Below are 25417 nucleotides of genomic sequence, written 5' to 3' on the forward strand. Positions count from 1 at the left end.
CGACTGAGCACAGCATACACTGTTTCGTTTTAGAAGTTAAAAATTCTGATGAAATTTTAAATATCTAGCTGCTGTTGCTAAGTCGCTTCTGTCGTGTCCGACCCTGTGCGACCCCATAGACGGCAGCCCACCAGGCTCCCCCGTCCTTGGGATTCTGCAGGCAAGAACATGGAGTGGGTTGCCATTTCCTTCTCCAACGCATGAAAGTGAAAAGTGAAAAGTGAAAGTGAAGTCGCACAGTTGTGTCCGACCCTCAGCGACCCCGTAGACCACAGCCTTCCAGGCTCCTCCGTCCATGGGATTTTCCAGGCAAGAGTACTGGAGTGGGGTGCCATTGTCTTCTCCGTTAAATATCTAGAGGACCCACCAAAAGAATAAATAAAGACTGTAACTTCCATGGCAATCAATGGGGGAAAAATGGGTATTAAAAAATTCAATCTGTAAAAACATAAGAAAGCAGAAGGAAAAAACAAAAATAAAAACCAGGACATAGGTGAAGTTGTTTATGTGTAGGGACAGGGGTTATATAGGAACTTTCTGTACTTTCTTTTCCATGTTGTTACAAATCTAAAACTGCGCTAAAAAATTATGTCTTAAACACACACACCCAGCACAAACAGCACAAAACAAGATAGAAAGAAATCTAACTAATTCAATAATCTTCAGCTCTTACATACATTCATTCTGACTGAAATATTTTGCTCTTCATTGAAAAGACAAATGTTGTCAGAATGGCTAGAAAACAAAATCCAGTAATAGGGGCGTATTACAAGTAAAAGAGCTAGGTTAAGGAGCTGCTAGTTTCTTCTAGATGGAGAAGCTCTATACAGTCAGCAAAAACAAGACCAGTAGCTGACTGGGGTTCAGATCATGAAATCCTTATTGCCAAATTCAGACTTAATTTGAAGAAAGTAGGGAAAACCACTAGACCATTCAGGTATGACCTAAATCAAATCCTTTACGATTATACAGTGGACGTGAAAAATAGATTCAAGGGATTAGATCTGGCTTTCAAACTGTGGTGTTAGAGAAGACTCTTGAGAGTCCTTGGACAGCAAGATCAAACCAGTCAACCCTAAAGGAAATCAACCCTGAATATTCATTGGAAGGACTGATGCTGCAGCTGAAGCCCCAATACTTTGGCCACCTGAGGCGAAGAACTGACTCATTGGAAAAGACCCTGATACTGGGAACGACTGAAGGCAAGAGGCAAAGGGGACGTCAGAGGGTGAGATGGTTGGATGGCATCACTGACTCAATGGACATGAGTTTGAATAAGCTCATGTTGGTGATGGAGATGTTGGTGGTAAGAGAGTTGGTGATGGACAGGGCAGCCTGGCATGCTGCAGTCCACAGGGTCACAAAGAGTCAGACACAACTGAGCAACTGAACTGAAAGTTTCTTCCTGCTTTATCCATATGCAACTTTTCCATAACGTCAACCAGAACAAATGTGGTCATGTGACAAGTGTTTGATAAAGGAACTACTGGCAAACATTCAGGTAGAGTATAAGGAAACCAGAGGGATAAGCGCAACACCCTGGAACTGAAAAACATAGGGCTCTGTTATCATCTCCAGGACTGAAAGATCAAGGAGAGCTAGGGAGTTACAAGAACCCATACTGGCTCCTTCCAATCCATCTTCCACACTGTGGCCAGATTAACATACTCCCTAACACATGCACTCACTCACACACACATCTATAGCTTCAAGTCTTTTTAAGGGAACCTCATAGTCCTTGAGAAGGTTAAAACCACCTTCACATAGCCTCAAAAGCCTTTTGTGATCTGTCCTCTATGCCTTATCTCCAGCTTTTTCTGGGACCAGAGTCTACCTCTCTTTCAGCTTTTTAGTCACAATGGCCTTCTCTTATATTCTTGGCTTCACCAAGTATGTTCCTTCCCACTTCAGGACCTTTGCATGTGCTGTTCTCTGCATACAATACTTCTCACTCTACCCTCTAAATCCACTCATCCCCACTCATCTTTTTGGGCTGAGCTCAAGTGTTACTTACTAGAGGAACTTTCCCAAAACCCCACCTTCATGATATACCTTCAGGACATTAATCTCTCTCCTGCAGAGCACTTACCACTACTGTAATTTTCTATTCAATGGACTGGTTCAAAATTGGGAAAGGAGTATGTCAAGGCTGTATATCGTCACCCTGCTTATTTAACATATACAGAGTACATCATATGAAATGCCCGACTTGATGAAGTACAAGCCGGAATCAAGATTTCCAGGAGAAATATCAATAACCTCAGATAAGCAAACGATACCACTTTAATGGAAGAAACTAAAGAGGAACTAAAGAGTCTCCTGATGAAAGTGAAAGAGGAGAGTGAAAAAGTTGGCTTAAAACTCAGCATTCAAAAAACTAAGATCATGGCACACAGTCCCATCACTTTGTGGCAAGTAGATGGGGAAAATGTGGAACAGTGTCAGATTTCATTTTCTTAGGCTCCAGAAGCACTGTAAACAGTGACTGCAGCCACAAAACTAAAAAGACACTTGCTTCTTGGAAGACTAGCTATGACAAACCTAGACAGTGTATTATTATTATTATTTTTTTAGACAGTGTATTAAAAAGCAGGGACATCACTTGGCCAACAAAGGTCCATAGAGTCAAAGCAGTGGTTTTTCCAGTAGTCATGTATGGATGTGAGAGTTGGACCATAAAGAAGGCTGAGTACTAAAGAACTGATGCTTTTTTGAACTGCGATGCTGGAGAAGACTCTTGAGAGTCCCTTGGACAGCAAGTTCATAGGGTTGCAAAGAGCTGGACAAGACTTAGCAACTGAACAGCAATTCGTATTTGTGCAACTGCTTGATGTATGTGTGTTCCACTACACTTTTGCTCACTACTGTGCAGTGTGTGGCACTTGGCATCTAGCAGAAGCTCAATACATATTGATGAATAAAGAAATTAAAATATCCTTACTAAGACAAGGGTACTTTGCCCAGAAATAAGTGTTATATATCCTAAGAGGCTTTGCCCAATTTCGTTAAATTTACATTCATTCATTCACAGATTATTTACTTGCCATTTCACTGTGTCAGAACTGAAGGCAGCTTCCTTCAAAAAATTTTTTCGGAATACAAGGCAAGAACATGGTGGGAGAGTCTTCAAGCCAGGGCAGTAGATGGCATCTCAGTAAACCTGGTGGGCACTCAAGGTGGAGAATAGGGAGTGCCTCCCCACTCTTGGCCCATCAGACCCAGAGCTAAGGCAGATGGATTGAACAGTCAACCGTGAGCCTTTCCCAGGGCCCTAAATGGTGGCCAGGGCCACAGTCAGTGGCACCCAACTGACTGAACTCTGGGCATTTTGGCACAGTGGAGCTGACGGAGCTGAGTTTGGTTGGCTCCAGACAATTGCTAACTACAGAGAAAACCCTCTGCCTCAAAATTCCCATTTGGGAAAGGGACAAAAAGCATTTCCTTGATTATTAAAATCTACATTGTCCTCTGATTTGATTGACTTTACACATGAACAGTAATGGCTATATGCCTCAGCTGTCTCATCTTCAGCAAGGATGAACGCTGTTAGGTTCTTAAAGAGCATCAGTAAATAGCAATAAGAGCAGTAGCAGCAACTAACAATTAGTTAGTGAACACCATTTAGTTAGTGAACATTTAGTGAACACCACTCTGTGACAGACTGTGCTAAGTTCTTTATACATGTATACATATATGTAGTATCTCTTAATCTTCACATAAATGAGCTCAGGTTGGCCCCCTGCTTAAAACCCTTCAATGACTCCTAGTGATATCAAAATAAAATGCAAACTCCTTATCATGGTCTTCAAGGCCCTACATGATTTCTGCTGTTTTATACTAAATGGTCTGCCCCCTCAGTCAGTTCCAGCAACATGAACCTTCCTTTCACAATTCACAGATGTTAAGCTTGTTCCCACCTCATCACCAATGCACCAACTAACCCTTCTGCCTGAAGTGCTCATCCCTCAGATCTACATGGGTTCCTCCTGCTGGTCATTTGGGTCTCACCTCAGTCACTACCTCCCTGACTCCCTTACCCCGCTCACCCCACAGCTCCATCACCGTACCGTTTTATGGCCTCCATAGCAAGTATCACTATTGGAAATTGTATTAATTTTTTGTTTACTCCACTACTATCTATGTGTCTTAACTAGAACATACACTCTATGATAGCATAGTCTTATCTATCTTGTTCACTCTTGAATTCTTAGTGGCCAGAACAGAGCTCAGCATGTTATTAGGCCTTCCACAAACATTTCTCAAGTTAAAAAAAAAAAAAAAAATGGGTGAAAGACTCTGTAAATAAAAGATACTATACCTACACCATTTTGTCAATGAAGGACCTGAGGCTTAATGACATTGGGTGGCTTGTCCAAGGTCACAGAGACAGTGAGTAAATAGAGGCAATGAGTAACAATCGTACCCAGGCCTACTTCCTCCTGGACTTGTGCTCTGAATCATTACATCCTGTTCTCTAATTTGATTGACTTTACCCATGGATGGTAACGGCCCTATGCCTTGGCAAACTGGGATTCATCCCATGAATCATGTCTTGTATCTTCCCCACTACTACTCCCGTTTTCATTCTTTACATTGAGCCTGGATTAAGAGCTAGGCAGTAAAGAGGCATTGAATAAATCAGTACAGAGAGTATGAACTGGTACAGTCACTTTGGATAACTGTTTGGAAATACTAACAATGACTCAGTCCTTAGTTTATAGGTACAGATACACAAACATGTGTCCAACAAAAAGCCATGTACGAGAATATTCACAGAAGCAACATTCTTAAAATAAAATGCTTGGAACAACCTAAATGTCCATCAAATAGAATGAATAAACATATTATAGTATAATCATAAGATGGACTATTATACAGCAACAAAAAAGAAAATACAACTATATGCAACAACATGAATGAATCTCACCAAGAATAAAGTATCTACTGTATAATTCCCTTTAAAGAAAGATTTGTAAAATAGACTACATTAACCTATGTTGCTAAAAGTCAAAATAGTGACTACCCTTGGGGGTGGAGGTGGAGCCTGGTGGTCATTTGGGATGGGAAGGGTGTGAGTGGGGCTTCCTGAATCAGGTAATATAGTTTCTAGACCTGGATGCTAGTTCCATGGTGGTGTTCGCTTTGTGAAAATTCATTCAGTTATACACTTCTGATTTTGTACACTTTTATGTTGTAAAATAATATATTTATGTTGAATCATATGAAATGCTACTTTGTCCATGAAAAGTCACTGAATATTAGCAATTTCATATGGTTCAACTAAAATGTTATACTTCAATGAAAGAACTACTTATGAAAAAAAAAAATCCTGCCCAGTTGAATTGCTTTGTACACAGCTCTGTAAAAACTAGTTATGAGAAAGAGCTTGTGCCTTCCAAGGGCTCTTTGGCAGGTGGTAAACAGGCTCAGGATGGGGAGGATATAAATTCCTCCCCAGGGCCTGAGGCTGGTGCACTTGGCCTTGTACTTGAGTCCAGAGTCCAGCCAGCCCTGGTGTGGTGCAAGTCAGCTAGAGGAGGCCAGGATGTCCTCAGGCAGAGATGAAGGAACCACTCCAGCCTCAGGCTCAAGGTGTCATTGTTCTTGCAACACACCAGGTCACGCCTGCCCTGCTCTTTATACTCAAAGTGACCTCCTTCCTCAACATCTGCAAGGTTCCTGCTCCTCAGCCTTTAGACTTCTCAGAGGCGTTCTCTGACCTCCCTAAAGATCTTTCCTTTCATCACTGTCACATTCCCTTCATGGATTTGACCAACCTCTGAAATTATGTTATTATTTGGGTGTTTATATTTTAATATTTGCTTTCCTCATTAGACTAAGGTATATGAGAGCAGGAGATTCCTATAACTTATTCACTGTTGTACCCTTAGGGCCCAGGATGGCACCTAGTACCTAGAAGCTGCTTAAATATTGGCTGAATGAATGAACAATGAATGACTGACCAAATGAAGTGGCGTGACGCCAAGGGACAAAAGGTGGCCCAAGGCACACTGTCAAGATGGAAGGGTGGATGCAGCTCTCATTTCTCTCAAGGGACATGAAAGCCAAGATCAGCCTCCAAAAAGTTGCTGACCCCTCCAGAGTCCAGATATCTGTTCCTTATTCCTGTGTTTCTCTCTCAGGGTCCCCATTCTGTCCTATGAAGGACACAGACACTTAGGAGGTATTAACTGCACCACTGCATCAATGGATAGGAGTTTGAGCAAACTCTGGGACATGGTGAAGAACAGGAAAACCTGGCATGCTGCAATCCGTGGGGTTGCAAAGAGTCAGACATGATTTAACAACTGAACAACAAAATCAGGTGAGTTTTTCAAGATTACCAGGGAATTTCCGTGATTTGCAAGCAAGGACCAAGAGAGCTGCTGGTTCTTTTTCTTTTTCTTCTTCACTCCCTACATTAAAATGGTTGGATATATTGAATAATCATCAAAATGTATATTTAGCACTCAAAATGTGCCAGGGGCTATCCTAAGTGCTCTATGAGCATTAGTCCATTCAAGGTCCACTCAGGCCTTTTTGGTAAGTACTACTATTAGTTTTCATATGAGAAAGAAACTCTGTCATATGAAAGAGAGGCACATAAAGTTTAGCCAACTTGTCCAAGGCTGTGGAGCTTGTAAGGGTGGAACTAAACCCCAGCAGCCTGTGGTCAATGTTTGTACATCTGTCTTTCAAGCTTTCCAGGCTTCAAAACACCTCAACACACTGAGCCAGAAACCCTAGGGGCTAGTGCCAGAACAGAGTTCTCACCTTAGGTCTGACATGTCGCCCTGGCTATCTTAGCTTGCAGGACCACTCCACATGGCTCCTTCCTGCTACTGGGACTTCTGCCACCCCTCGCCTGGCTGAGTCGGCTTCCTGCAGATGCGAGATGCAGGAAAGCACTGCCAGGGCCCCCAGGGCCCTCCTTTGCTTTCTGTACTCTCTGTAATTAAATCATCCTTTGAAACAAACAAATTATTATTTGTTAACATCTATCTCCCCTCCTGACTATATAAATAGTAGCAGTTCCACAGTTTCTATATAGGTGGGGGCAGGTAATCTATTTGTGTTGGGGGCTTGGTTCCAGGGCTTACTATTTGATGTAAGGTTGAGAAGTCAACTGAAAACACAAATAAATGAGGTTGCTGATGAAGATAAGGGATGACACCATGGTGTCACCACTGACAGTAAGCTCTATGTGGGTAAAAAGAGCATCTATCTCTTTCATCACTATAAACCCAACACCTGGCACTGCACCTGAGGCACAAGAAGTCTATAATAATGTTTTGTGGAATTAATAAATAATTAAAACAGAGCCTCTGACTTCTTATCTGAAAAAGAGAGAAGATAAGACCCACAGCAGTTTTTTTGAAGCACCATGACATACGAAACAGGTCGAGCACAGGAATGGCATATAGTAGGTTCCCCATAAATGTGTGGCACTGAATGGCAATTCCTGCCTCTCCTCACTCCCCCTGTACTCAGCTCCCATTTTAATAAAAGGACAAAGCACAGAACTGAAGCCACTGGACTCTCTGGACATGATCTGGTAGGGGTGAAGACGTTTACACCTGTGTTAGGGTGAAAGGACTAGAACTGCATAAGTAGAATTGCAGGGCTGTTAGGATCCACCTCTAGCAGGAAAGTTATACCTGGGGAATAGACAGGCCAGCTTTGGAAAGAACAAAGTCCCAGGAAATAGGGGGGAAAAAAAATCCAGGTCTACCTGCCACTCAATCTAAAGAATGAAAGTGGTACCATCAAACTGGGAAGGCGCAGATGCCTAGCATTCCCCCAACATCTTTCATTTTGTCCCCTCACCTCTGGCTAGTATTAAAACACAAATCAGAGTGTGTAAGGACCCTGCTTAAAACACTGAAGAGGACACTATCTGAACTCCTTACCAGGCTGATCTCAACCCTGCTCGCCAAGCTGTAGCCACAGAGGCCTCCCACAAGCAGCTTAATGAGCCTTTCCCCAGGCAACCATCCACTTCTCTTTCCCCGCTGGGCTCCCTCTGCCTGTCTCCTCACCCTCCTTCAGGTCACTCCTTCCCCGTCTCCAAGTCTCAACTCATAACCACTTTATCAGAAAGAGACTTGACCCACCCCCTCACCGCCATGCCAAATTAAAATCAGGTCCTTCCTGGCTCCCCACATACCCTCAGATCTTGCTACATCTCCCTCTTAGCACTTATCATAGACTCAAATTGCATAGTCTGCCTTCTCCCCAAATTGTGAGCTTCATCAGGGCAGGGAGGGCTGTCTGTCCCTCACGACCAAGTCCCCAGAGTCACGGCAGGCTGCAGCACAGAATATATGATTGAATGAATGAATGGATGATTTCTCATAAGTAACCCCCAAACCTCTCCACTCTTTAGGTTTCCAGGAACAGTGGAATATGGTCCCTAGTGCCCTCCCAGACACTGAGTCACAGTCTGCTCAGGCATCAGAGGCTCCTCCCAGTTCAGGACTGGTATCCTTCATGGACCCACCATCCCACCAGAGCTGGGGTCTCCTCACTCCTCCTTTAGAAAAGCTTGGAAAAGACCAGGAATGAAAGGAACACGTTTCTTGGCTGATTTCTCTAATAAAGAACACAGGACAACAACTCCGCCCCACCCCACCCCCCAATCTTGACTTTCTTGTAGAGTTCAGAAAGGATTTCTTTATTCTCATTCTTTTAATTGTTTAAGCAAGGCCATGAGCAACCACTCTCTGGAAAATTACTGCTCCAATTCTCCTTGTTTAACATGCTTAAATGACTTGCAAAAAACAGGTTTTTAGATTTGTGATCATGAGTTTGAGCAAGCTCCAGGAGATAGTGAAGGACAGGGGAGACTGGTGTGCTGCGGTCCACAGGGTCACAGAGTGGGACACCGACTGAGTGACTGAACAACAATAAGGTTGGTGATATGACAACGGGGTGATAGAAAGATCTAGGTTGCAAAGGTCTAGGGAATCAGCACCACAATTCGGTAAATCTTTCGTTTATCAGGAGCAGGACCTTTGGCTTGAATTTCTACATCTGATGAATAGGAATAATGATATTGAACTAGGATGCCTATTAACAAAAAGAACTGAATGACTGTAAAATACTCTCTTATCCTAGTAAAGTGTTTTTCTCCCGGCATTCAGGACGATCTTGGTCCTCAAAGAAAAGACTAAGCTTTCATAGCGGAGGGCCTGCTCTGCCCCCAGGAGATGAGTAAGTAAATCACATTACACAGGTGCATTTGACTAGCGAGAAGCCATTTTAACCTAGACTTGGTGACCTTGGGCCCTGGTCTGGGTTTGTAAAATGTCTCTCCCTCTGCCGATCCCCTGGGTCCCAGCTCCAGCCCAAGGCCAGACCTCTGGTCTGGGCTAGGAGCTTTGCATCTGCTTCATTGACAACTGCTAAGCGCAGTCCTATGGTGGCGTAGGAAGAAAAAGTCAGCCTCACCACCTCCCGGTGAAGCGAAAACACCACCAAAATAAACCTTTGAGGGGGGATTCAGGCCCTAGCCCAGCCTTATCCCTGCATCAAAGCCACCCCCTACCCCGTACTCCCCGGAGGCTACAGCCGCCTCCGTTCCTGGGCGGAGCTGGGCCTGCTGCGAGGGCTCCCCGCCTTCCCGGAGTCGGGCCTAATGGAGGGGGCTTTTCTTTTCACCCGCCGGGGCTGAGGCTCTTTCCACCCCCACCCTCGCCCCACCCGCCCCATCATTAACTGCAAAGAAAAGATCCCGGCCATTTCCATTTCCTCTGCGGCTCAAGAGCCCTGTTGTTATTTAATCCCGCGGCCACCCCAGCAGCATCCTTGGCGCAGACGGCTCCACCCATCCACCTGGCCAATTCTCCACCGCTCCCGCTTCTCCGGAGGGGCACTAGTCAGGGCGGTTGGGGAGAGGCGCCTACAGCAGCAAAGGCTGTGGCCTTCATCAGGCCCGCGTCCCGTGAGGGCTGCGAAACGCGCGGGAGTGGAGGGGAGCATTAGCCGGGGCAGCAGAGGGCGGGCGAACGCCGGGGCACTGCGGACATTACACTGGGGCGGGAGGAAGTGGGGCGCTGCCAGGCGAGAGCCAGGTCTCTAGCTGAGTAGCCAGTTCACTCCGGGGGGTGCTAGGGCCGGAAGAGGCTCGGCCCAGTCCCTGTCCACACCCAAGAAGTGGGGGAGGGGTGGTCTGCACTTATTCAAGGGAGACTCAGCCTCAAGAAGGGAACCAGATTCACTCAGTAGCCCCCACTCCGCCCTTCTTTGATATGGACCTTTAACATTTTCTTAAAATTTTTGGTAAACACAGCTTCAAGACCCTTCCCCCCCGACGCCCCTACTCTAGGGGAAGAGAAGGCCCCTAGCAGGGGTCCTCCCGTTCCCCCGCCCTCTGACTGCTTGCGGCGGGTAGAAATCCCTGGATCTAGGTGTGTCCTCCCCCACCCAGCTCTTAGCCCTAGATCCTGAGGTCGCGGTGTCCCCCGCCCCCCCTCCCCCCAGCAACACGGACGGTTCCAACCCAGGTCCGCAGTGGCGTGAAGGTGGCCTTTACCTCCTCTCGCAGGCTGGGAGGGGGTACAGCCCGCGCAGCTGAACCAGCTGCAGCAGTCGCCGCCGCCCTCCATTCATAAAGGAAAAAAAAAGCAACAACAACCTCCACCCCTCTTTGCAAAAGAGCGACGGCCCCTGGAGGAGCGAGAGCCAGCCCCAGCAATCACGGGTTAAGTCCTTTTCCGGCCCCCCATTCATAAAAAAAGGAACGCGGCGCATGCGCGCGCGGGGTCGCTTGTGCCCACCCATTCATAGAATCGCGAGCGGCGCGCGTGCGCACTGGAGCTCCCTTCCCTCCCATTCATAAAAAAGCCATTTTCCCAGGCAGTGGTTGCAACATCGCCGCGGAGGCAGTGAGAGAGGCTGACAGCGCGGAGCTGGCGCTGCGAAGCGCAGGCAGCCGAGCCGGTTCCCCCGGCCGGCGTCTGCGAGGACAGCGGCGTCCGACCCGCTCGGGTTCGGGGATTTACACAGACGTGGAGCAATGCTTGTGACTCTGCGGCTCCTCAAAGTAAGTCCTCGACCGGTTTCGGGATGTGAAGCTACCCTTCTCTGAGTCGCGACGCGACTCCCCCTCCGGCTGGGGCAAATGGTGCGCTATTTCTATACGCGCCTCAATGTTCTTTTCCCTCTCCCTGCGCCTCCTGGAGCCGCTGCGGTGCGACGCAGCTCCCTGACGCCCTCGGCTGGGCCAGCTAGGCGCCGGGGGTGCTCACAGCCTGGCACCGGCGTTCCCGACCCCCGGGCATTGCCAAGCCGGGCTTTCCCACTCTACCACTCAGAAGCCCCGTGCGTGTCCCGGGAGTTTGCTTCTGGCCTGGCCTCTTTCCGCCTGCCACTACCCACCTCGGGCGCTGGAACAGGCGACTTTGGGCTCCGTGAGGAGCCACCTCTTGGGTCCGGCGGGCGCCCTCGCCCTGGGCGGTTCGCCCACCCTGGGTTCTCTGCCCACGGTGCCAGTCTGCCGTAGATCTCCCCAGCCCGCCGCAGCGGCCTGTGCTCGACGGAGGTTTTAGTTTACCCATCGGAACCGTGATGCACTAGGTTTTCTTTCCTTCTGCCTACCCCTCGATGGTCAGCGCAGGGCTGGCCCGGGACTGGGCATTTCTGCTCTCTCTCTTTGGCGAGGCGGTTCCTCGCCGTCTGACCTTTGCTCTGCTGCCGCATTTTATGCTGTGCAGCTTCCTTTCCCCGGCCTCTGCAGGGGCCGAGGCTCCTCGGCCTTCTCGTGTCCCCCTATCCCCTGGCACCGAATTGTGCCAGGCCCCGAGGCCCCCGGCCGCGCTGGGGCTGTGGTGGGGGCTGAAGGTGCGTTTACATAACGCCGGGCGTGTGGGAGCTGGAGGAAGAGGTTGCCTGCGTAGGAGAGATAAGACTCCCGCCTTCCCTCCTTCCTTCTTGGTGGTACCAGGCTTGACATCACCAAGAAGAGAGAAGGACAGAGACGGTACGTTCTGAAAATTGTGAATCGCCAAGGCTTGGGGGGCAATGAAGAGGAGTAAGGGCAGGTTTGGCCAGCCAGGACAGCTGGAGCTTGGCTCCATCACTGGGGCCAGGGCTGGGGCCGGGCTGTGCCCAGTTTCCCCTCCCTGCAGACGATCAAAAAGCATTTAGACAGTAGCTGCTCTTGTGCAAGAAGCCAGTTTCTCAATTCTCTTTGACTGGGGGCAGGGGGTTGTGGGCAGAGGAAGCAAGAGAGGTGGAAAATGGTTGCATGGCTAGATGGGCTGAGTGATGAAGGAAAGGAGAGGACTGGGCTCGAGGGCTGGATGGTGGGCAGAGGGGAGAGATGCTGGCTGCCTCATGCACCAGCTGCTGGATGGATATCCATTTTGCCAGGCCTGGATGATGGCAGAAGGCTGCCTTGTGGCCCATTAGGGCTTGGAGAGCACCTCTCCCGCCAGGATGATTTGTGAAGAAAGGAAGGGTGTGTGTTCAATGGGGTGCCCAGACCGGGCATGAACCCCCTCTTTCCTGCTTCCAAACCAGTGGCATGATTCTCTCCACTTTGGGGTTTGGGTAAGAGAAAGTGCCTGTCAGTCTGGTTCGCTGGAGAGCTGAGGAGGCTCTCCAGTGCCTCTGAGCCTCTCAGGGATACAAAGCTGGGAGGTAAAGGCCCAAAGCATTTAGGAAATGTGGATTGATAAACAATCTCTTATTAAGCTTGGTCTGGCCTGAGGCCCTACCCAATATTGCACTGGTGACTTCACAATGTTTAGAGTTCCCTGGATCGTAACACAAATGGGGCATAAACATCTGAAAATTTCAGTCTTCCCTCTTAGTATGTGGGTATGGGGCAGACTAGGAAAGAGAGGACAGCCACTGACATCCATCCACCTCTACCTCCCTCCCTCTACCGCCCGCCGCCTTTCTCTGTCTCCCTCTATCTCTTTAAGTAGAAGAGTGGGAAAGAAACTGTAGACACACGTCCAGTGTAAAATCAAACTGCTTTTCTTTCCTAGCCCTTGGGAGGGTCCTCACTTGCCAGAAGGCTCTAGATGAATTCTAATATGAACAGTGCACATCCTGACCAACTGAGCTGCATAGCTAGTACAAGGTAGGAGGCATTTTGGTGGCAGATTTGTAAAATCTCCTTGATGGACAAATGCTGGTTAGCTCAATGAGGAAGACGTCTCTTGGTTATCTTCCTTTTTAGATTCTTACTCTCTGTTCTTTGGAGAGAAAGTGCTCTCCTGCTCATTCCCACCACCTTTTCTAGTACCCTCTGAAATGGCAACATCTCCTTAGAGCTTCCAAGGGGCTTTGTGGGAGGAGACTGACCACATGGAACAGAATGATTCCTAGTTAAAGCAGGGCAGAGGCTGAAGACATTTGGAGCTTGCAGATGTCATTTTTGTTTTTATCCTTCCAGAATAGGTGGAGAGATGGCTCTTGGGATTCCATCCCCCACTCTGGTAAACCAGACAGTGCCTCTGCCCAGAGGTTTGGCTGACTTGAATAACAAATGAAGGCAGCCTTTCAGTGCAAAATTTGAAAGTCAGTGATTTTAAAATTAAGGGAGGAAAAAACACCCATTAACACTTCCAGAAATGGCCCCTGAGATGTACTGCTCTGGAACTTAATGCTTGGGATCACATGTGTGGAATTCTCTTCCAATTTCTGATGCTGTTTTGTCCCTTCATGTCACATCTTCCAGCACCAGGTTTTGGGCCCCCACAAGCCTTTTTCTTTAACCAGGCCATCCTCTTGGATAGGGCCCAGGTAATGGTACCAGGGTTCTTAGAAAAGGAGCCCCTTCTCTTCAGAGAAGGAGTTCAATGTAAAAAGTATGGGATTCAGTTGGTTCTGCATCCAAAGTTGTCTTATCATCTGGCCCCAGCTGAGGTAGAAGTTTCCTTGTGAGAAAAACCTCTGGATCTAGGGACAGATTGAAAATTTTGGATTTGGGATGTCGATATGACTGTTTTTAAGGAAGGTGAAGGGCAAGAGTGGAGAAGCTTCCATTACATGGCCAACCTGGAGCTATTGGACAGAAGGGAAAGCAATGACTCACTGGAATATATTTTTACTCTTTCAAAAGAGCCAGAGGAAGAAGGTGATGAAGGGCAACATAACGGAAGACTGTATTACCTCTTCTAGACCAAGGTAGGGAACTGGGTCAGAGCAGATGAGAGGTTAGGAAATACGCTAAACTTGGGCCTTAGTCTCCCCATCTGCAGAGTGGGGAGAAAAACCCCCACCCCCAGCCAGGGGCCCGGGCCAGCTGAGCAGCTAGCCAAGTGTGCAGGGCTGGGGCTGTGCCCTTGATACTAGGGGTGCCTGTTAGGAAGCCCCTTCTTCCACAGGAGACATGGGGTACTTCTTAATGTACAGGGTGGAGGATGTGGAGCTCTCAAGGGGGCCTGGGGCCACCCTGCAGATCCAGACAGCTGACAAGGCTGGGGATGTATCCGGGACATGTGGCTGAGTTGAAGAGGCTCCACCATTCAGCTGTGATCATGATTGTTCTTTCCAAGGACAGTCGGTGGAGGAAGCAAGGGCACCAGGGAGGGAGCACAGATGTGCTGGATCTCCTAGAGGAGGGAAGGGGCCCTTCTGGGGCAGGTGGCCATTTGCAGAAAAGTGGTTTCCCTTGTCTTTTTCTGGCTGGGGGGAGGGGGAGTCATTTCCTGCCCCATCCCAGGAGTAAGCTAAAACCTATTATTGTAATTCCAGTTCTTAGTGGAGGGTGGTGAGACCAATAAAATAAAATGGGGGGTCCCCTCCCCTGGGGTTTAGGTTCCTGGTCCCCTACCCCCAAATTCTGATGCAGGCCAGGGGTTCCCAAACTGTACCAGTATTTAACAGGCTTCTTCTAGCTCCATTTTCTTCTCACTCTTGACTTCTAAGCCCTCTTTAAGGGGATCTGAGCAGACAACAGTTATGAGGGGAACACGTCAAAACTAAAATGTGTAGCTGCTTAGAATAGTCCATAACCAAAAAAGTACAACAAAACCTCTCCAACTCAGCCTTGCACAGGGGCTCTGGAGTGCAGCTGACTGGTTGTGAAAAAGAAGTTTGGGAACTGATAACTGAGGATGAGACAAAGTGAGGATAAGCAGCTGTTTTCTTTTGTGATTTCTGACAGGTTATGGCCAGAGATCAGCTCCTAGTGTGGTGCTGGAGTGGGGATGGGGGGCAAGGATTCTCAGACAAATCCAGCTGTCTAAATGCTTTATTCTCATCCAAGATGATCTCCCTCTGTGTAGGGCAGAGAGAAGACAAGCTCTGCTTTTCCTCAGCCCCTTTATTTTTTTTTAATGTGTCATGTGGGATCTTAAGGATCTTTGGTGAATTGTAGTTCCCTGACCAGGGATTGAACTCTTGGCAACCTGCATTGAGGACATGAAATCTTAACCACTGGATTACCAGGGAAGTTCCCCCCTTCCTCCCCTTTAAAGTCTTTCTGAAGCAATAATTGGAGCTTAATGAACTGAGGTGTTGTCCCAAAGAAGCCAAGGGATGGGGCAGATGTAGCAGTGGGCTCTCATGCAGCCTGTTGTTTAGTTGCTCAGTAGCGTCCAATCTTTGCAATGCCATGTACTGACTGCATCCTGCCAGGCTCCCCTGTCCATGGGATTTTCCCAGGCAAGAAGACTGGAGTAGGTTGCCATTCCCTTCGCCAGAGGATCTGACCCAGGGATAGAACCCGTGTTTCATTCATCGCTTAGAGACCTTTTTCTCTGAGCTGTTAAGGGGTTAAACAACCTTCCCTGAAAGCACCTGCTAGGACTGAATGAGGCAGTGCAAAAAGTGCCCCTTCATTCAGAGCTGCTTGTCAGTTTGGCATTAGCTGACCTGTAGTTTTCAAAGAACAGCTGTCAGATTTTCCTAATATTTCCCAACTCCTCTCTCCGGGTCAAGTCAAGCGGAAGTGGTGGATAGCTGGGGCTGGCATTTAACACGGGTCTTGACTCTCTGAAGCCAGCCTGCACTGAGTGTGTCACCTTGTCACTCAGCCCCTCCCCGCAGGTATCACAGACTACAAGTACCCGGCGTTGTGCTCTAGGCTTTTTAATATCCACTGATGGGGTATTCTTTCTTCTGCCTTCCTCTTACCCTAGCTCCTCCTCTTCCCCACAGACCTGGACCAGGAAGCCACATCCATGAATGTGCCCTGGGGACCCTGAAGTTCAGCTTTACAGGTGGGAGAAGAGGGGATTCCCACCCACTCTAGGCTTCCCTTTTAGGGGCTGCTTTGTGGTGAGATCCTACAAGTGAGACCCATTCAACCTTAAGAAAACTAAAAATGAAAACACTTAGTAAAATGGGGATGTGTGGAGGACAAAAGGGACAGCAAAGAAAATGGAGTTGGAAGCAAAGATGTCTTAAGCACTGACGCTTCCTTTAGTGATAGGTTTCAAACCCTTGGCCTCCATTCTTCACACTGAAAATTTCCCTAACTGGAGGCCAGTCTCATACCAGCCCTGTCTGGCTTCATTTCCAGGCTGGTTGGGTTAACAGCCCGAAGATGGCCTGATGAGATTCCCCAAAGGCTGATGGCAGACCCGGGAGACTGGCAGAGCTCTTAGCTACAAGAGAGAAGGGTGCTTTCACGCCCTTCCCTGAATATCCAGAAGTTATTGCAAGTCTGGGCAGCGGGGATGACTGGGTTCAAGTCCTGCCCTGACCACTTGGCTGCTCTATGACCCTCTGTTCTTCTGTTTCTTCCTCTGCAAAGTAGGTGTTATTCTCCAATGTGATGGTGAGGATTTAAGGAGAACATCACTGAGGATTTAGCACAGATCCTGGCACCAAGAAATTCATAAATACTAGATGCTTTCCTAACTATTATTATTAGAAAGTTGGAGTGGAGGTAAAAGTTTCTTTGCCTTGTGCTAATCCATAAGGCTGTCACCTACAACTCCACAGAGGTGCTTCTCTGGCTAAGTGGAGTGCTGGCTTTGCTTCTCTGTCCACAGTCTTCCAAATGGGCCATCAGTCTCCTAAACGACCTAAAGGAAGCAAAAGCCTCCTCTCTCCTATTTATATTACAAATCTCTTCCTTCCTTGCAGGGGAAACAGAGTACATATTAAACTGCACTTAAGTTCAGCAGTGTTGGGTAGACTGGAGGGTAGGTGTGTCCCAGTGAGCAGAGATCGAGATCTTTGAAACGGAGGAATGGGGAGGTGGGGTTTGAAACTTCACTTAGCTGTGCTGAAGTGTTATCCCTCAGGCTATCGGCAAGTATTTTTTTTCATGTGAGTCAAATGAATTCAACCATCCTCTGGACGGACGGTCCCAGCTAACTAGGAGATGAGGCCTGAGAAGATTGGAGACCTATAGGTCTGAGCCAGCTGCTGGGTATAGCCAGAAGGAATCCTGCATGAGTGTTATGATGGGGAAGATGCATTTTAGAATATGCCGGCTAGAGCCATCCAGGGCGTGGCTTGCCCCAAGAGAGCTGAGTTATCAGGGACCCAGCTCCCACCCCCTTGTCTGACCCTAAGTGCAGACCCAGATGTTGACAGCTGCCTCTGGAGGGTGATGGGAGTGGGGTAATGCCAATATCCCGTCGCCAGCAGTCGCTGTCCCCACCCTGGCTTCCTGGTGGGACTTTTCCATGAATCTGCCTAGTGATTCCAGGGCCTATTAAAATCCCTGAGCACTGCCCATGCCTTTTGATTCATGCATAGAAAGTGTGCTTGTTGTTTAAAGACTCTCAGGAATAGAATCGGAGGAAGGGGAGTGGGTAATCGGTTTAGGGGAGGGAGTACCCACGGCATGGCAAGTCCCAGCCCCGGTCCTCAGAGAAGAAAGCGCAGCTACATGGGCAGCACGGCCTTCAAATTGCCACTGGCGTTTTGTTGGCAGGACCCTGAGCTTTGGGACCTGAGCTTCTGGCATGAGGGAATCACGTTGTCTTTGTCTGGGGTGGGGGTTCTGGCGGAGGCACCTCTTGGCTGGCGCCAGAGAGTCGTCTCCTGAGCCTCTGTCAGCATTTTCCATTCTTTTGCCTAGTCACACCTTTTTCTCTAGGCAAAGAGCTGAAACCCGGGGCTCCTAACCCTCTTCTTTTGACCCCAAACCCATTTATTCTAGAAGCAAGGCTTTGGAATCCCTGCAAAGAACAAAGTGAGCCCACTTTAGCATTTCTGAAGTTCTTCCCCATGACTGGCTTGAGCCTTGGAAAAAACTCCTCTCCCAAAATGCTCAACTGACATCTCCCATCCAGCCCCAAACCCAGGACCCCTAAAGGAGGCTCTCTGAGCAAAGAATGGCTTCTTGGTGGCAGACCTGCCTGACACTGAAGTCAAATTCTGCCATAGGAAAGTCTCCTCTTTGAAGATGATGCTTTCCTGACATGTGGAGGGAACACAAGGCAGGAGAGAGGCTATCCCTAGGCACACATTCTCCGAAATGGCAAAAACTCTGCACAGAAACACCAGCATCTCTTAAGTAGATAAGGCTGTGGGACCAAAGCCCACAGCCTTTGTGGGTTCATGGCCTTTGTGAAGGGGAAATATCAGTTGACTGAGCAATGAACCTTGTAGAAAAGACTTAGTGCTTTTTTCTGCATTTTGCAGTACACAGATGAGAACCCTGGGGATAAGCTCCCTTTCATTCACTTCATGAACTTTGCACCTAGACCGAGCTCTTTATTTCAGTCAGGCTGGAAAGCATCTAAGGAAGTCCTTCCCCAACAACTGAACCATTTCTAATCAAACCATTGTTTCCAAGCAGAGGAAGTATAACGCAGCGTTGTCCTGAATGGCTTTTCTCTCTCTCTCTCTTCATTCTTTATTATAGACGTTGATAAGTATGGATGTGTCACTCAGAGCCAGGTATCCTTCTCCTGTAATTGGAATCCTAGGATGACTAGCTGTGGCCCAAGTCTGGAGGAATGTGAGGTTAGAACTGGAAGTAGAAACCTTATCCACATCCTCTTCTTAGGTATCACTTTTTGTTTGGTTTTTTTTTAAGTTTAATTGTTTTTTAAGTTGATGTGTTGTATTTTCATTTTTATTCCGTTTAAGGATTTTTCTCATTTTTTGTCACTGCATGTGGGATCTTATTTCCCCAACCAGGGATCAAATCCCCACCCCTGGCAGTGGAAACTTGGGAGTCTTAACCACTAGACTGCCAGGGAAGTCCTTAGGTATCTATCACCTTTGAGGCAAGATGAACCTAATAGCAGAGGTACAGTGTCAGCTCCCCAAATTAGAACATCATTAGCATCTTGAAAAAGCATTTACTGAAACCCTACCCCATAGCACATTAATCCAATGTGGTTTGTTTTTTTTCAAAGGTGGTTATGATCTCCTTCTATCTTCACCCTGGCTGTCTGTTCTATCCCCCAGCCACAAGCCCAGTGGAATCTTCCCAGAGTCTAATCTTTCTCTGGGATTCCAAATTGGGCAGAGGTCTTGGCCTCTGCTGCTATTTCTTTAAATTGATCTCCAGCCGAATTCCGAATGTAAAGGTCAGCAGGCGAGGAAATGGCACTTCTAATAGAAAACAATGTGCACTTTCTAAATTTGAACCAAGCCGTTTCCGCTCTTTGATTTAAGTGACTTCCTGGGGTTCCGTGTCAGGCACTGCAGTTGAATCTCTGGCCAGTTTCCAACTTAAAATTGCACTCTCTCGGTGAAATTAGAAACTGATCCAGGCTTGGCTTAGCTATTCTAGTAAACAGCATTTAGGCTGAATGTTCAGCTCAGTATTTGGAAATGGGTGAAGTGAGTGCCCCTCAGAGAGGATTTCCCATCCAAGTTGTCGGAGGGCACCTGCCCAGCGGTTATTAACCACTGGAGGTTGTTGCTCTTAGAAGTAGTGGTAATGAGTTAATATCCTGGATGTGTAGGCATCAGATACAGCTCCTCCTTCTCTTGTGACTATCTGAAATAAAGGCTTTTGTTTATCTAGGTGATAAAACTCCATGGGAGCACACAGGGACTGACTGTTGCAGTCACTACATCCTCGCACTCAGCATAACACTTGGTACTTATTAGTTGTGCTTATTAGTGCTCAGGAAATCTAAACGGTTGCTCTCTGGGATGGTGGTAAATTAGAGTACGTGCTGTGTGTCAGGCAAAATGCTAGGTTCTGGATATGCATTTTTTCAATTAGTTCTCACAAGAACCCATTTTACAGGTGAGAGTACTAAGGCATAGAAGTTAAAGAAGCTCATTCACAGCAACACTGCTAGGCAAAGGTGAGAACTTGAACTTGGATCTAATTACAGAACCTGCGTTTTTAACTGCTAAGCTCTGTCTGTCTTAAATCAGAAGCATGTTTCATGGGGATTATAACAATGAACCCAGATGGCCCAAGTTTGAGCCCTAGTTCTGCTACTGATGGTTTTGTGTGACTTTGGACAAGTTACTTTGAACATTAGTTTCTTACAACCTGAAAAGGGGTAATGGTAATTACATTCTAGGGTCATTGTGAAAAGTTGATAACATAATAGTATGATGCTTAGAAGAGTCCTTGTAAGTGCTAAATAAATTATTTCTACCACTTAAAACTGTCATTGCTGTTAATACTAATCATTAAGCCTTAATGCTGGGTAGTCCACCAAAGGGATCCTATTTCATTTGGGCTCCCAAGGACCTAATGGTGGATGGGGGTGTTAACAGGCCACCTATTGATGCCTGGAATCCATTCTCTTCCTCCCCCCCCCACCCAGGGCCCCTAGAAGCCTGTTACTCCGCACATCCCAGGACCTCCGGCCCCATGGAGCCCCCGATCCCACAGAGCGTCCCCTTGACTCCCAGCTCAGTCATGGTCCAGCCCCTACTGGACAGCCGTACGGCCCACAGCCGGCTCCAGCACCCTCTCACCATCCTTCCCATCGACCAGATGAAGACCAGCCACGTGGAGAACGACTACATTGACAACCCTGGCCTGGCACCCCCCTCTGGCCCCAAGCGGACCCGGGGTGGAGCCCCAGAGCTGGCCCCAGCCCCAGCCCGCTGTGACCAGGACGTCACCCACCACTGGATCTCCTTCAGCGGGCGCCCGAGCTCTGTGAGCAGCAGCAGCAGCACGTCCTCCGACCAGCGCCTCTTAGACCACATGGCACCCCCACCCGTGGCTGACCAGGCCTCCCCGAGGGCTGTGCGCATCCAGCCCAAGGCCATCCACTGCAAGCCGCTGGACCTCAAGGGCCCCGCTGGGCCCCCAGAGCTGGACAAGCACTTCTTGCTGTGCGAGGCCTGCGGGAAGTGTAAGTGCAAGGAGTGCGCGTCCCCCCGGACGTTGCCCTCCTGCTGGGTCTGCAACCAGGAGTGCCTGTGCTCGGCGCAGACACTGGTCAACTATGGCACCTGCATGTGCCTGGTGCAGGGCATCTTCTACCACTGCACCAACGAGGACGATGAGGGCTCCTGCGCCGACCACCCCTGCTCCTGCTCCCGCTCAAACTGCTGTGCCCGTTGGTCCTTCATGGGGGCCCTGTCCCTGGTGCTGCCCTGTCTGCTCTGCTACCTGCCCGCCACTGGCTGTGTGAAGCTGGCCCAGCGCGGCTACGACCGCCTGCGCCGCCCCGGGTGCCGCTGCAAGCACACGAACAGCGTCATCTGCAAGGCGGCCGCCGGGGACGCCAAGGCCAGCAGACCCGACAAGCCTTTCTGACGCTCGGGGTCAAGTCCCAGCACTCCGCCTGGAACCCTGGTTCCCTTCTGACACCTGAGAAGAGCACCACGGCACAGCCAGAGGTTTTAGCATCCTGAGGCTGACCCTGCTAGTCCGCCCTCCGCCCACCCCCCACCCCCAGCTGCTGAAGAAACAGGGACCACCATCACCCACCCCTCTCTTCCCCAAAAGGATGAAGAAGCACTTTGGGGTTGTTTTGTTCAGGATCCTGGAACTTTGTGTGAAACAGACAGTGGCAGGGGTGTGGTGTGGTTTGGGGGCGATTTTTCTTTTTCAGAAGATGGAACACAGATGTGGACACATCCGGAAGTTGCAGCTGCTTGAATGCCTTCCTGGCCCTCCTCCTCCCTCGCTTTCTCCCTGCTCTTTTGCATTCTCTCTGGCTGCCTGGGGGGAATCTGAGTGGCCAGGGGACTTGGAAGAAGACGCTTGGAGTCTTACCGTCTATACCTTCTTCTCCTCCCAGCCTGCACCCCAGTCTGCCCCATCTTGGGGAAGGTGTAGACCCTGGCAATCCCTGTTGTATATACTCGGGAGCTCCCGCCCGTCGTTCCTTGCTCTGCCTGGAGCCATGGACGGATTTAGGAACCACTGCACAGTACATTTTCTCCCTTCCAGCTTCCTCACTAACTCTCGGGGGTGTTCCACTCATAATACCGTCCTTTGGCTCTTACTGAGTCACAGACTCACCTGCCTGCTGTGTGCCCCCAGTTCTCTCTACTCAAATCCTTTCCAGAAACTTCACTATGGGTAGAGAAGACCGGGGCAGCAAATTTGAGACCAAATAGCATTTTGCCAATGAGTCTGAGGCTGTGGTCTCTGGATCCAGTCATTACATGTTTTTATATCAGATACTAACGGTGTTTTAAAAAATAATAATAAAACACTTGCTTCCTTTTGGGCCACCCCCAGGAAGGGCTGATTTCAAAATCTGGGGGGCGAGCAACCTCAAGGAACACAATCCCCCCCCTCCCTACCAAGAAGAAGATTTTAACAGCAGAGAAGAGAGGCAGCACCTCGCACTGGCAGAGTGACGGCTGGGTGTGGGCTTCTTCTCTCCTGATTCTGCTGCTTGCTGTCCTAGCCTTTTGTGTACAGTGTCTGTATCTTTAATGTAAATAGACAGATGGTGACAAAAGAGTCTATTTTAGTGTTCAGAGGCCCTGGTGGGGGGAGTCAGAAGAATGCAGGTGGGGGAAAGATTCTCCAGGGGCTTCTTGGGATTGAGCCCTGCTTCTGTGTGTGGCCACATGAGCCCCTCCCAGCAGCCCCCAAAGACGTAGCAACTCTCTCTCAAGGTGCTAAAGGACTCAGAAAGCGCAGCTTGTCCGGTGGGTAGGTACTTGTTGCATGCAAAAGCTGTAGTGTGTCTGGTCCTTACTCCCCAGCAATTGTGTGGGGTTTTTGCTTCATGTTGTATTTGTGCCTCCTCCCTTTCCCCCTCCCCGTCATGAGAGAAAGTAGCTTGGGTCAGAAGAGCTACCCCGGGGCAATGTTGGAAGTGTACTAGGCACAGCCTTTGTAGCACTTCAGTTTGTTCTGTAGGAACAGAACAGCCTCCTGGAAGGAGGCAGGCAGGTAGCTGTGATGGTCAAGGACCCAATGCTTCTCAAGGACTTTTTTTTTCTTCCCTTCTTGAAGACTGGTAGTAACATCTTATGATTTAGAATAAAGTTAATTGTAACTGTAGGTATTTATTGACTGGAGGAAAGGAGGGGATGGTCTTATTATTTTAGGCTTTATTTATATAACATTTGCTAGCTTGTAAAAGGCAAATATGAAATACTGCATCTGCATTTTCTAAGGCTGATTCCTGTAGCTACCCTTGCCACAGTTGTCATGGATGTATGGATGTTCTTGCACAAATCAGAGGGAATGATAGAAAAAACACATTCAGCCAACCACTTGTCCTAATTGAATGTATCAGATGTGTACTGAAGGGACTGGAGATGTTTTTCCTCAGAACAGGTGTGCAGAGGTTACCCCCCCAAAAGAGAGGGCATATGTCCACTCTGGGAGAGGCCTCAGAACTTTCCCCAAAGCCCCTCCCGCAAATGTCTCCACGGGAAGCTTGACCCAGTGGCAAGTTGCACTTTGGTGATCTTTGGTGTTCTACGTGCCCATTCTGTGGAGAACTGATTTACATAAGCTGTGCACACACACACCCTACCCCTACCCACCATCTCTACAAAGACCCTTGTTTCCTGGCAAGTAGCCTCCTGAACCCCGACTTTGTGTATATAGTTGTAAACACGGATTTTTCTGGGTTTGGTTTTCTTTTTTTCTTTCCCCTGCTTTGGCTTGTTCTTTCTGGTTTGCATCTAGCCTGCTAGGTGGATGTCTGCAGAATTCTGTGTCCCATGCGCTCAGCTTTCATTCTCCCAGCTCTATTGCATAGCAGTCCCTCAGCATGTTTTTCTGGCAAAAAGAAAAAACAAAACTGGCTTGTCTGTGGCCCCCAGGGGCCAGTCAAGGGCCACTGAGGGATCAAGCTCTCAGGAACACAACGCATTTCTGGGGCCACTTTTGGCTGATTGTGTGTCCTGTGACCAATGGCTTGCTTGGCTGGATTATGCCTTCTCATCTTGACCTTTTTAGCAGAGTGCCAGCTGCTTCCCACTAAGGTTCAATCTGGGATGGCTGGTGGTTCTGCCTGGAACTGGGGGTGGGATCCACAAGCCTGGGCCCAGGACCCTTGTCCTAAGGGGCCACAGCTGCTTCCTCTGGAGGGTGGATTCGTAAAGTCCCAACACTCCAGCAAGTGCCCTGAGAACTGGGTCTAGGAGAGCCACGCCTTTCTAGGTAGAAGATGGGGTACACCAAGGCTCCTCACTGGCCCTGCTGTTGATACGGGCCCCTTCACAACTGACAGATGGAAGACTATCATGTGATGTGTCTGGTTCTTTCAGCGCTCTGGAGTCTGCATACATCCCCGCTTGACATCGAGTGAGGCCCAGTTATATTATGACTAGTCCCAAGTGTGGAAAGTGTGGGTTGGGACCAGATCCCATAACCTTCATGGTCTCTGTGCTGCCCCAGGAGGTGTCCGGAGGGGTGTAGGCACCACCACTTTGCACTGTACACGTCACTAGGGCATCCTATGAACTTCACTGGCCTTCTGGTTTGTGCCATTGGTAAGCATTTTCATGCCCTCTGCTTACTGTGACAGTCGATGACAAATCTTAAGCTGCCATTTTTGCTGTGGGTAACTCGGTGTGGTGTCTTGTCTTGCTTTCTCTTCTCACTGCCCCACAGTTCAGTTTTGTGTTAGAAAAGCTATTCAAGGGTCCCATCCTGGCACATTTTCCCTCTTCACTGTAACCCTTTCTCACCCCACATCAAAAGTTACCACAGAAGGTTTCCTTTGTATAGAATATTTATTTTGAAGCTCTATTTTAATAGTATTTATTTTAGAAAGTCTACTATTGTAAGAGTTCTTCTGTTTGTGAAGAAAAAGCAAGTTAAAAACTGAATGTACTGATCTAGAAAATATATATAAATATATATTGTTAAATATACATAGGACTGACGTTTCTCGTGTGTTTGTGTGTTCACACCCCCAACATCCTCACCCAGCAAGGTGTCAAAAGTTTGTCAAAGGATACCTGCCAAATGGAAATGAGTGACCAGGCTCTGGCAGAGAGTGTGGCAGGGGGACAGGGCTTCCTGGCCCTGGTCCTGCCTCAAGGATGACTTTAGAGCCCCTGGAGGAAAGCTTCACTTTCTGATGAAGCTGAATCATGCCAGGTGCTGCTAAATCCTCTGGCAAGCCCTCCCCTACGCAAG

The 25417-nt window shown here is 48.5% G+C and overlaps 1 protein-coding gene across 11 annotated transcripts; it reads left to right on the forward strand.

Moving 5' to 3' along the window:
- Nucleotides 1-10821: 10821 nt before the first annotated feature.
- Nucleotides 10822-25149, forward strand: SPRY4 (sprouty RTK signaling antagonist 4). 11 transcript variants are annotated; one of them, XM_043465135.1, is made up of 4 exons: nucleotides 10822-11044; nucleotides 14075-14139; nucleotides 16117-16178; nucleotides 20664-25149. In XM_043465135.1, the coding sequence occupies exons 1-4, from the start codon at nucleotides 11018-11020 to the stop codon at nucleotides 21608-21610; spliced, it is 1101 nt and encodes a 366-aa protein (XP_043321070.1). In that variant the 5' UTR covers nucleotides 10822-11017; the 3' UTR covers nucleotides 21611-25149. The 11 variants fall into 11 exon arrangements, with proteins under 11 accessions (XP_043321070.1, XP_043321072.1, XP_043321079.1 ...); XM_043465137.1 differs by lacking the exon at nucleotides 14075-14139 and adding an exon at nucleotides 20129-20189; XM_043465144.1 differs by lacking the exon at nucleotides 16117-16178.
- Nucleotides 25150-25417: the final 268 nt, after the last annotated feature.

Source organism: Cervus canadensis, chromosome 4 (assembly GCF_019320065.1).
Source record: "Cervus canadensis isolate Bull #8, Minnesota chromosome 4, ASM1932006v1, whole genome shotgun sequence".
NCBI lineage: Eukaryota > Metazoa > Chordata > Mammalia > Artiodactyla > Cervidae > Cervus > Cervus canadensis.

Bases quoted from the DNA above. Each gene is read 5' to 3' on its own strand.
- SPRY4 (XM_043465134.1), top strand. From the start codon at position 11,605: ATGGTCAGCGCAGGGCTGGCCCGGGACTGGGCATTTCTGCTCTCTCTC. The intron at 11,981-20,663 runs GTACGTTCTGAA...CCCCCCACCCAG, and splicing joins AAGAGAGAAGGACAGAGACG to GGCCCCTAGAAGCCTGTTAC.